The sequence below is a fragment of the Blastomyces dermatitidis genome (genome assembly GCF_000003525.1).
Source record: "Blastomyces dermatitidis ER-3 genomic scaffold supercont1.1, whole genome shotgun sequence".
In the NCBI taxonomy this organism is placed as follows: domain Eukaryota; kingdom Fungi; phylum Ascomycota; class Eurotiomycetes; order Onygenales; family Ajellomycetaceae; genus Blastomyces; species Blastomyces dermatitidis.
The window spans coordinates 5,776,811-5,786,618 of record NW_025544774.1 but is presented as its reverse complement, the minus strand read 5'-3'; the positions used below and the strand labels follow the sequence as shown (position 1 = coordinate 5,786,618).

Below are 9,808 nucleotides of genomic sequence, written 5' to 3'. Positions count from 1 at the left end.
ACTTAGTGAATGTTTCTGTGCAGTACAGTACAGAAGTATCCATCAATTGTATAAAACAAATATTTCAGCTTCAATGCCCCTAATATTGTTCTGAAAGTTTTCCCCGCCATGTGGAGTTGACAGCACCAAGAGAACTAAATACTTCCAGCCTCGGCAAAAACGAAAACCAATGTGTCCCAAAGCAAACCACCATCTGCTGTTACCACTCTTCAACAAATAATGAGTGAGATACACCATCTATTACATACGGAAGCAATCATTGGTAACACGATATCAGCCATGAAATCTTCACCTTTCGCATCTGTCAAAAGAGCCGCTCAGGTTGTACGCGAAAGGTGGGATCTATTTTTAGCCTCTTCCCTGCAGTAGATGCTAATGAAGTGAAAGCTAACAATAATGGAAATCAAGGGCTCCGGGCAGTAGCTTTGTATATCAAGCAGGGAGACTACAACCAGTAAGTGCACATGAATGCGTTTCCTACATGTTTGTATCCGTCCGATACGCCCTGGATAGACTGCCGTACCTGGCCAATAAAGGGTCTGGAATGCAGAAAGCACCGCCAACCTATAAATTTTCCTGCTGACGCTCCTTTTAAGGAACTAGCACCATGGTCTGCCAGTAAGGCTCGACCCTATTCTCTTCACTTTTCTGGTCGAGTTGGTTCTCGCAAAGAGCCTGCTGCGCTGTTTTCGTCCTTGGCCGTCAACCATCACCCGGCAGCGCTCGCCGGAACTGAGAAAAGTTCCAGCACTGTGAACGAGCAGGGATATGTTCCTGTCTCTGTTGACCTTCCTGGAGGAGTTACGGGCAAGTGGTAAGCCGATCAGATCATTTGCTATCGTTTCATTCAACCGGCATACTCCACTTCGTTAAAATCGTTATATTGATGGCTGTGGACGGTATTTATCTAGGCCGAGTCTATGGTTGAGGTTTGTGCCCTATACTGTAACATCAGGGGTGTGCATGTAATACTATATACTCACCAACACACAGAGACAACTGCCAGTGCAAGAAATGCATTCACCCTGACACGAGACAGCGGCTTGTGGACACATTTTCGGTAACGGCACCTAACCTCTAGTTAAGAACGTTTGTATTTTGTTCTGCAACAGCCTAACCGTATGGACCATTAGATACCCGCGGATATTCAACCATCATCGGTGAGAAAGTTGGACAATCATTTGGAGATTGAATGTAAGGCAATGATATTCATTTCCTACATGCTTCTCCCATGCTTACCTCCCTTCTAGGGGCAAATGATGGCCATACTAGCACGTATAGCTATAACTGGTTATCAAAACACCATCTTAGCCAGGGTAGCTCTGAACTAGCCGCTGTTAAGTTCGGGTATTGGGAAGCCCATCTACCATTTTGTTTTTGTTTCTTGGTGAAACCTCAATAATAACACATTTGCCAGGTCTGAGAGACAATTCGTTTCCAATGACCCAAATACCTATCCAACTGTCTTGTATGACGAGGTGATGTCCTCAGAAGCTGGCGTTCGAAAATGGACAGATCAAATTGTTTGCCTACCTTATCTCGCCCACGAATGGTTTTTATACTAACGCTCTACCCTAAAAGTATCGATGGGGGTTTTCCTTTGTCAAGGAATCCCCGGCAACCCCTGAAGCTACGGAGCAGCTCCTGAAGCGGATAGCATTCATCAGGCCTACGCATTATGGTATGTTCTACGACCCAGCAACTCCCACGCGTAAAAAGTGAAACTAAAAACAACCATGGCAGGCGGATTTTGGGACTTCACGTCCGATCTTTCTCTGAAAGATATGGCCTACACAACCGAAGGTCTTGGTGGCCATACGGATACCACCTATTTTACGGATCCGGCAGGCCTCCAGATGTTCCACATGCTCTCACATACCAACGGTTCTGGTGGTGAATCACTGCTCGTTGATGGTTTTGAGGCTGCTAAGACACTCTACAAGGAGGATCCAGAGGCATATGGGGTACTAAAGGAATTTGGCGTCAGCGGCCATGCCAGTGGCAACGAACATGTCTGCATCCAACCGGCGCGCCCGTTCCCCGTCCTTAACCATCACCCGGTTACGCGAGAATTGTATCAGGTGCGATGGAATAATGAGGACAGGAGGCCCATTGTTAACGGGTCTCCAGAGGAAGTCAACAAATGGTACGCCGCAGCACGGAAATGGAATGAAATTATTACGCGGAAAGATATGGAACGTTGGTTCCAGCTGGATCCTGGCTCCCCAATGAGTAAGTCTTCTATAGCTATATCATGTGTTCAATATTACATCTTTCCACTCATAGATAATTCGCTAACCGGTACCCAGTATTCGACAACTGGAGAATGCTCCATGGACGAGCTCCTTTTTCGGGAAAGCGGAGGATATGCGGTGGCTACAGTGAGTCCTTCTTTTGTCTCCTGATTTAGTTTATGGCCTTTCCTTCGCTAGCGGAATGCTTGACCGATTGACACTCTACTAATACATTTTAATAGTTAATCATGACGATTTCATGTCACGATATTGGTTGCTTAGGGATGGGCGAGAAAAAGTATTGAATAGGATATAGTTCGTGGGTTATGATCAATACGGAATTACATATATAGGATCTTTCTTAAATAGAGTCTTCCTAGAAACAAATACCAAAGATATTGAAATACGTTAATAAATTACTTCTATTCGTACCTCCCCAAGCTCCGCTAGGCTTCACGTCACATGACCTAGTTAGGCAAGCAGCTTGCGTACCAAGGAAGTTAGTCCGGATTAGGAACCAGCTTGACCTCACCTGTGCAACCTAAGCTCTGGACATTACTGAGCATCATACAGCCAACTCTCCCTTCTGTTGTCAACGACTAGATCTTCTACACCCTCTCCGGTTCTCTAATTTCCCAGTAGCAACGCCTTTATACCCGATACAAATTTGTACTTTTCCCTACGCAACCGATCTTTCCATACCCCAACCGCCATCATGTCAACTCTAGAGGATCTTGATGACCTCGAGCGCGAAGACAAGGACAAGAAGAAGGACCAGGGCGATGATAACGGAAAAAAACAAGACCAGGATGGCGATGCTGAAATGAAAGATGCAGGAGCGGACAAGAAGAAGGAAGAGGAAGAAGACCTAATAGATGAAGAAATCCTGCGATCAAGTACCAGAGATATCATCAACAGACGGAAACTGCTGGAGAATGACATGCGAATCATGAAGAGCGAGTTCCAGCGTTTGACACATGAGCAGACTACGATGCAGGAGAAGATAAAGGATAATTTGGATAAGATTGAGAATAACCGGTATGTCTGCCTTTGTCACGCCTGCATTCAAATTCGAAAGCGAGCTGCTCCTTTGACTAATACCTATCATCTTTGCATTACTTTTATAGACAACTACCATATCTTGTAGGTAATGTCGTCGAGCTACTTGATCTTGACGTTGAGAAAGAGGCTGCGGAGGAGGGTGCCAATATTGACCTGGACGCCACTCGGGTTGGCAAATCTGCTGTTATAAAGACTTCGACCCGTCAAACTATCTTCCTTCCTCTCATCGGCCTCGTCGACCATGAAAAACTGAAACCCGGCGACCTCATTGGTGTTAATAAGGATTCATATCTCGTTTTGGATACTCTACCAGCCGAATATGACAGCCGGGTGAAAGCCATGGAGGTTGACGAGAAGCCGACAGAGAAGTATACCGATGTTGGAGGCTTGGATAAACAAATTGAGGAGCTTGTTGAGGCAGTGGTATGGCCAATGAAAGAGGCTGAGCGGTTTAAGAAGATCGGCATTAAAGCACCAAAAGGTTCGCCATCCATCAACGATCTTTTATTTTTTTTTGTTTTGCCGAACACATCATCAATATGCTCTTTACTAACTACTGGCTCGTCCTGAACAGGAGCTCTCATGTACGGCCCTCCCGGTACCGGCAAAACTCTTCTTGCCCGTGCCTGTGCCGCCCAAACAAACGCAACCTTCCTCAAACTCGCCGGTCCCCAGCTCGTCCAGATGTTCATCGGAGACGGCGCAAAACTTGTCCGTGACTGCTTTGCTCTGGCCAAGGAGAAGGCCCCCTCGATCATCTTCATCGACGAACTTGACGCCATAGGCACGAAACGTTTCGACTCGGAAAAGTCCGGTGACCGCGAAGTCCAACGAACCATGCTTGAACTCCTCAACCAACTGGACGGCTTCGCCTCCGACGACCGCGTCAAGGTCCTTGCTGCTACTAATCGTGTGGACGTACTTGATCCCGCTCTCTTGCGGTCCGGGCGCCTGGATCGCAAGATCGAATTCCCCCTCCCGAATGAAGAAGCGCGTGCCCAGATCTTACGTATCCACTCGCGTAAAATGGCTGTCGACGACGGTGTCAACTGGGCCGAACTGGCGCGGAGTACGGACGAGTTTGGCGGAGCGCAGTTGAAGGCTGTGTGTGTGGAAGCTGGAATGATTGCATTGCGCAAGGGGATGAATAAGGTTGGTCATGAACATTACGTCGACGCGATTGCGGAGGTGATGGCGAAGAAGAAAGATACTAGCACCGGGATTTACGTCTAATTATTTTAACCCCCCCTCTTTACCTCCAATTTCTCATTATTCCCTTGCTGTGAGCAAAAGCCTGCTCGCGCACTTTCTCTCTTTTCGGTGGTGCGTTTAAATTTGTATCATGCGTGTATGCGAATAGCAAAAATAAATACAGCATTGAAACCACATATTTTTAGACCGGGTTGGATCAAATCCTGGTGTTAGCTTTTTCAGCAACGGTTTCAATATTTTTTACGTTCTGCGATGAGTGTGATAATTTCTGTAACAGAATTAAAGGCCACCTGGTATTTTCACCAGTAATCTAGAGATGAATATGTATATGCTCTTTCCCAGCATATGCTCAGCTATTGGGCATGTTTACGTGGGTGGGCGCAGAAGGAGGATCATATTCTCGAAGGACAGCAGATGAAATAGTAAAAAAGAAAAAAAGAGAGAGAGAGCGTAATATCGAAAGTCCAAAGGATCAAGGCTGGCTTAGTTTCGAAGGGGAAGGGAGGAATGGAGAAGAGGAAATGAAAAGGTAAAACAGGGAGTAAATATAAGGGGGGTTATATAGTTGCCTTTTGAGATGAGAGTCAGATAAAAGTGAATAGGGGAAATTAGGAGACTAGGATGGATAACTAGGATGAATGAACCTCGCTCCTGAATAGGTGACTCTTTGTTACAGAGGGATACCTGACAACAATTCGGTATTCAAGGTTAATCGAAGACAGAAATAAAGGATAGGCACGAAATGCAGGACGAAATGGTCCTTCCTAGGTAAAAGCAGGGCATTTTAATCTACTATCTTAAAATTTGCTTTCTCCTAAAAAGAGAATTAAACATTAAACATTAACATAATCTCTCCTTCAAAATAGTTGCTCTTGCCTCACTACATCTATCGAGGTACTCCCAGTTTGAGCCCTCTCCCGTTCGACATGCGACCACCAGTCCTTCCCCAGTTTATATCCCCGGTTCCAGGCCCCATCACAAGTCTCTCTAGCAGTCCAAAACGGCTGCCCCGGCCAAGCGCTAGAGCCGACACTGAACCCAGTGGCAGCTTGGGAGTTACCCATCTGCATCGTTGGAGACATGGGTGCTGGTGTACGCGGAGATAATGGTTGACTCGATCTATGATTAGAATTGCTGCTTCCGGCACTGCCGCCGCCGCCCCAGGAGCCGAATAGAGATGAAGATGGGGAAGAAACAGTTGCCGTGTCATCATTCATGCTCGAGCCGGTGTTTCTTCTGTCGATAAGTAAAGGCGACGATGATGCTACTGCACCAGCTCCTACCGCTGCTAAGTATGCTAGGGTTTGATTTGAGGAGAGGAAATGGCGCCAGCTAATTAGACCGCCTTCGGCGTCTGAGCCGGGGATGTCGGGGGTCAGGGCAAAGCGGGGGGGTGCACCCGCACCTGTACCAGATGATGTGCAGACTCGACCCACGCGCAATGGAAGAGTAAATTCATGCACCGTGATACCACGTGGATCTCGTCTAGGTGGAGGAACAACCCCTTTTTTTTCCAACGGGCCTAATATGTCATATCTATCATCCGGACCTGGTTCGGGGGTCGGGTCGGAGAATGCGAGTAGGTCTGGTAGCTTGAGCGCTCCGGAGTGGTCACTAACAACAATCTTGATGCCCGTTTCACTGCTTTTAGCAGCCATATCGATGAGTGTTTGGCCACGTATGCGCGCTGACGTCAAGTTGTTTCCACTTGGAAGTGCTAAGGGCCGCTTCGGAATTGGACCATGCGAGCTTCGGGGAAGGGAATAGCGGTCTGCAGGCACCATGATCTGGCCGTTTCGCGTAGGCCGACAAACGGCCTGCAATGCCCCAAGGGGATCCATGTCATGAGGTGCACGGAGAGATTTCAGACATGGAAACCCCGAATTCAAGATACTCTGGGCCAGATGAGAGTTGGCTGTGTTGAACTTGCTGAGTGACGAGAGGCGCGGGAAGGATTGGAAATCGGTTAGAGAACCATTCGTATCTGGACATGGAACGTCCCAATGGAGATGCTTTAAGACTGGTGAAGCGAGTAATGGTTGGAATACCATCCCTCCATCAGAGAACGTCGGTGCAGTCTTCGTCTGGAAGATGCTGAAGCGTTCCAGTCTGCTCAAGGACGCAAAGATCTTAGAAATGATCAGGAGAGACCTGATATTTAGTTCTATTAACGCCAATGATTCTAGGGCGCGGGCCTCTGGGCGAGTTGCATAATGCGCTAGTCCATTTTCCGTCAATCCTGGTAGATTCTCAAGACGGAGGGATGTCAACGGAGGCAAAAATAATAATGTACGGTTGGTAAAATCATCTGCAGGGAAACCACAAACTGTCAGGTGACGAAGGGATGGCAGGAAGTTGAACATGCGTAAGAATACGCCATGTCCCAGCATACCACTTCCATCCAAAGAATGTACCATGAGTGTCTCGAGATTGGACCACGAAGCGTGGTAGTTGAGGAACTGGAAGACTTGTCCATTATCTAAAAGTTCGGAAGACTGGTTTTTTAACCGCTCGCCGATTTCAGGGTTCTCCGCAATGATCCACGCGTGTTCCTTAAGCTTCTTCCGCGTTGAAAGAGCATGCGTCAAGCGATCAAACTCGTGATTATAGGGCAGCGAAAGGCCAACCAAGCGTTCCAAGTTCGGGCACACCATCACTACTGATGCCACAAGGTCGCGATATTCCTGCGCGGTAATGCTTTGTTTGCTATTTCCACCCGTTGCCGTCTCCAGATCCGGTACCCTAAGTTCAAACACTGCATTGGCCAGCAATTTTCTTGATCTCAGCGATCGTCGCAACAGCCTTAATCTACTTCCTCTTTTCCATTTGTATTTCTTGAGTTGGGCCGGCGAATCGTTGCCTTGGATATATATTTTGTTATATCTAAAACGATTTAGTAATTGTCGATCCGTTATATGCTGGACCGTCTTACAGTTTACCCCTCACAGCTTTTTCCCAAGCTCTGCTAGTCAATGCTAGAGAATATAAATCTCGCATGTAACACGTTATACACCCCTCGTTATTGGGAGCCATGTGAGAATATTGCAGATGTGAGATGATACAGTCATAGACTTCCTGCGGCAACGGCCTTGAGAATGGTAGTTGTTCTTTGGAGCCTGCATTAGCGGGCTTGAACGAGCGGAAAATGAAGCTCCCAGAAGGGGCAGCAGCGGTAGGAGAGTATATTCTTGGAGTGTTCGTATTGGGATAATTATTATTTCGCGCATATTGCATCGAGGGAGCTCTGGGAGAATGGCTCCTGGGATGCACAGGGGTAGGAAAAGCGGGCGATGCCTGACGGCCGGGGACCACGCCTCGATATGGATCACCATTGTAGGCCATTGCCGTGGAAGCGGATGGTCTACTCGCAACGGCGTTCATTGCGTTCATTCAACACCACGGAAAGGGAGGAGATGGAGCGATGACGAAGCGATTGGGGAGGCATCAAAGGAAGTAGATTGTTTACTGATCACTGGAAACATAAACAATCAGGAGAGAAACAAACGCTTGCCCGCCAGAATTGACACGAGCTAACAGTGTAGACTCTAAAGAGGAGCAACAGCTCTAGTTTCGGTTTCTGGTGACGAGCGCTGTACGAATCTGACAAGCCTTGACGATCAACCCCACAAAACGGACGATCTTTTAAGTGAAATTCTTTCTACCATTCTCAAATAATTATATTGTTTAGCAAGCAACCAAAGGAATCCGAAATAGTTATAAGGAAATAGAAATAGTTAGGAAAAAAATATCTTCAGCAGTGAACAGCAAACTGACTTGTGGCACCCTCATTCGATCGTCCGCGTGCCCATCGATCGTTTCTGTACCAGCCGGCGAATTTATTTGGACAGGCTCGCGATAGGCCACTGCAGGGCCAAGGAAGAAATAGCTTCTCATTAGCGCTTTGGCTGCACTTTGGTCGCGAAGTTAAAAGAGCCACCAGCCACTGATAGCCAGTGGGATCGAAAGAGGGAAAAGGGGTTAACGACAGGATGTTGACCGTGGCCCGTGGCTGAGCTTGCCATGATGCCATCAACGCTCACATCGACGCGGGTTTTGATTCCCCATCAAGCGTCACGGTTTGATGTACGGAGTAGTGCATAGCTGCTACTTCATTTCCCTCTTTTTGGGCGTTTTTCCTTCTCAGCTCCTTTTGTGTTTGGGCAGAGCCCCAGAGCGTCCAAAGCTGGTGCGAGTCTGTTAAGTCTGAAGCTTTGGTTGGAAGTCTGATCGGGGAGGAGAGGCTTAACCGTGGCTCCGATCTAGGACATATCGGGACTAGTTTACTTACGACTCGGGACTTGGTCGGATCAGGATTAGCGTTAAATTCTGCTGACTAACAAGCCTTTTCCCCTGAACCACATTGCGGTTGCGCCGTGAAAGAAGTGAGGACAGAGAGAATTAAATATATAATAATGGTTCATGCTGATCCATTCAGCTTGGTATCCGCCAATATCTCGCCTGGCCCGTGAATTGCATGCGTTTCTTGCGCGAATGATCCAATAATATCGAATTGGTCCTCCGTTGCTTGATTGATCCTTCGGGGTTTCTGCTGAAAGCCCCTCAACCTACGGAGTACATGTACTCAGTAGTACATGGGAATAACGGCCGCGTATCTGAGTTTCGAGTCATCCGTATCGTGCATTACGAGCCGCTATTGAGGTTATAAACTCCTCGTCTCCTGTGGCTTAACCACCCTATGCCGTCTTTCTCTACTGTCTTCCGCTAGATTTCACCGGCCTCCGAATCTGTTGCTAGACCTCGTGTACTCCGTATGGTGTCATGTCATCATTATTGTTGTTAATGATTGCATATTTTCCTGCAGAAAGATCCCAGGGTTGTCAGGCCCTGACGTTATTGGATATAGCCGCCGTCCCCTCCACGTTGCTCGTACTTTGGGCAGGGGCGGCATGCGCTTGGTATCCTACTGCGGCGACAGTGAGATGATGCTCAAGTAGCCGGGGTGACGCATTGCATCCTGCGTGGCAGCTCCCCTATGCAGACTTAGGTCCAGCGAAGATGGCAGGGCCTTGAAACCTCGAAGTCGTCCTCAGCGACCTTCCATTTTTCTTTAACACAATGCGGCTGCTACGCAATTAGCCCCGCTTCAGACACGGGAGAAGATTTCCTTCAGCCTTGGGAGGCAATCTCCTGCTGATCAGAGCCTATGGTGGAATTTTGCACGACGGCATGTTTATTCTCCGAGGAGGCTATTCCCTTCGTACGCGCGCTCGACCGTTTACTTCACAAGAAATAGGAATAGCGTCTACATCTCCGTAGACTTGAGAATTGAAGGAGGAGCT

General features: G+C 47.7%; 3 protein-coding genes across 4 annotated transcripts; 2 read left to right on the top strand and 1 right to left on the bottom strand.

Moving 5' to 3' along the window:
* The first annotated feature begins 92 nt into the window (after positions 1-92).
* Positions 93-2,646, top strand: BDCG_00735 (trimethyllysine dioxygenase). The gene is made up of 12 exons (XM_045416243.1): positions 93-335; positions 409-454; positions 597-814; positions 912-929; positions 994-1,060; positions 1,134-1,194; positions 1,251-1,347; positions 1,418-1,523; positions 1,582-1,681; positions 1,744-2,232; positions 2,310-2,381; positions 2,477-2,646. Exons 1-12 carry the CDS (start codon positions 220-222, stop codon positions 2,548-2,550), a joined length of 1,464 nt encoding a protein of 487 aa, XP_045272013.1. The 5' UTR covers positions 93-219; the 3' UTR covers positions 2,551-2,646.
* Positions 2,647-2,662: 16 nt separating this feature from the next.
* BDCG_00734 (26S protease regulatory subunit 6A) lies at positions 2,663-5,410 on the top strand. Its single transcript, XM_045416242.1, has 3 exons — positions 2,663-3,272; positions 3,362-3,777; positions 3,871-5,410. Exons 1-3 carry the CDS (start codon positions 2,950-2,952, stop codon positions 4,527-4,529), a joined length of 1,398 nt encoding a protein of 465 aa, XP_045272012.1. The 5' UTR covers positions 2,663-2,949; the 3' UTR covers positions 4,530-5,410.
* On the bottom strand, positions 4,705-8,833 carry BDCG_00733. Of its 2 annotated transcripts, XM_045416241.1 has the most exons (3): positions 8,283-8,833; positions 7,441-8,166; positions 4,720-7,391 (listed from the first exon to the last, which is right to left on the bottom strand). In XM_045416241.1, exons 2-3 carry the CDS (start codon positions 7,896-7,898, stop codon positions 5,366-5,368), a joined length of 2,484 nt encoding a protein of 827 aa, XP_045279289.1. In that variant the 5' UTR covers positions 7,899-8,166; positions 8,283-8,833; the 3' UTR covers positions 4,720-5,365. The 2 variants fall into 2 exon arrangements, with proteins under 2 accessions (XP_045279288.1, XP_045279289.1); XM_045416240.1 differs by having other exon boundaries at positions 4,705-7,391; positions 7,441-8,833.
* Positions 8,834-9,808: the final 975 nt, after the last annotated feature.

Coding starts and splice junctions, on each gene's coding strand:
- BDCG_00735 (XM_045416243.1), top strand. CDS start 220: ATGAGTGAGATACACCATCTATTACATACGGAAGCAATCATTGGTAAC. Junction 455..596: donor AAGCAGGGAGACTACAACCA/GTAAGTGCACAT, acceptor GCTCCTTTTAAG/GAACTAGCACCATGGTCTGC. Junction 2,382..2,476: donor GAGGATATGCGGTGGCTACA/GTGAGTCCTTCT, acceptor ACATTTTAATAG/TTAATCATGACGATTTCATG.
- BDCG_00733 (XM_045416240.1), bottom strand. CDS start 7,898: ATGAACGCAATGAACGCCGTTGCGAGTAGACCATCCGCTTCCACGGCA. Junction 7,392..7,440: donor AAAGCTGTGAGGGGTAAACT/GTAAGACGGTCC, acceptor AAATCGTTTTAG/ATATAACAAAATATATATCC.
- BDCG_00734 (XM_045416242.1), top strand. CDS start 2,950: ATGTCAACTCTAGAGGATCTTGATGACCTCGAGCGCGAAGACAAGGAC. Junction 3,273..3,361: donor GATAAGATTGAGAATAACCG/GTATGTCTGCCT, acceptor TTACTTTTATAG/ACAACTACCATATCTTGTAG. Junction 3,778..3,870: donor CGGCATTAAAGCACCAAAAG/GTTCGCCATCCA, acceptor CGTCCTGAACAG/GAGCTCTCATGTACGGCCCT.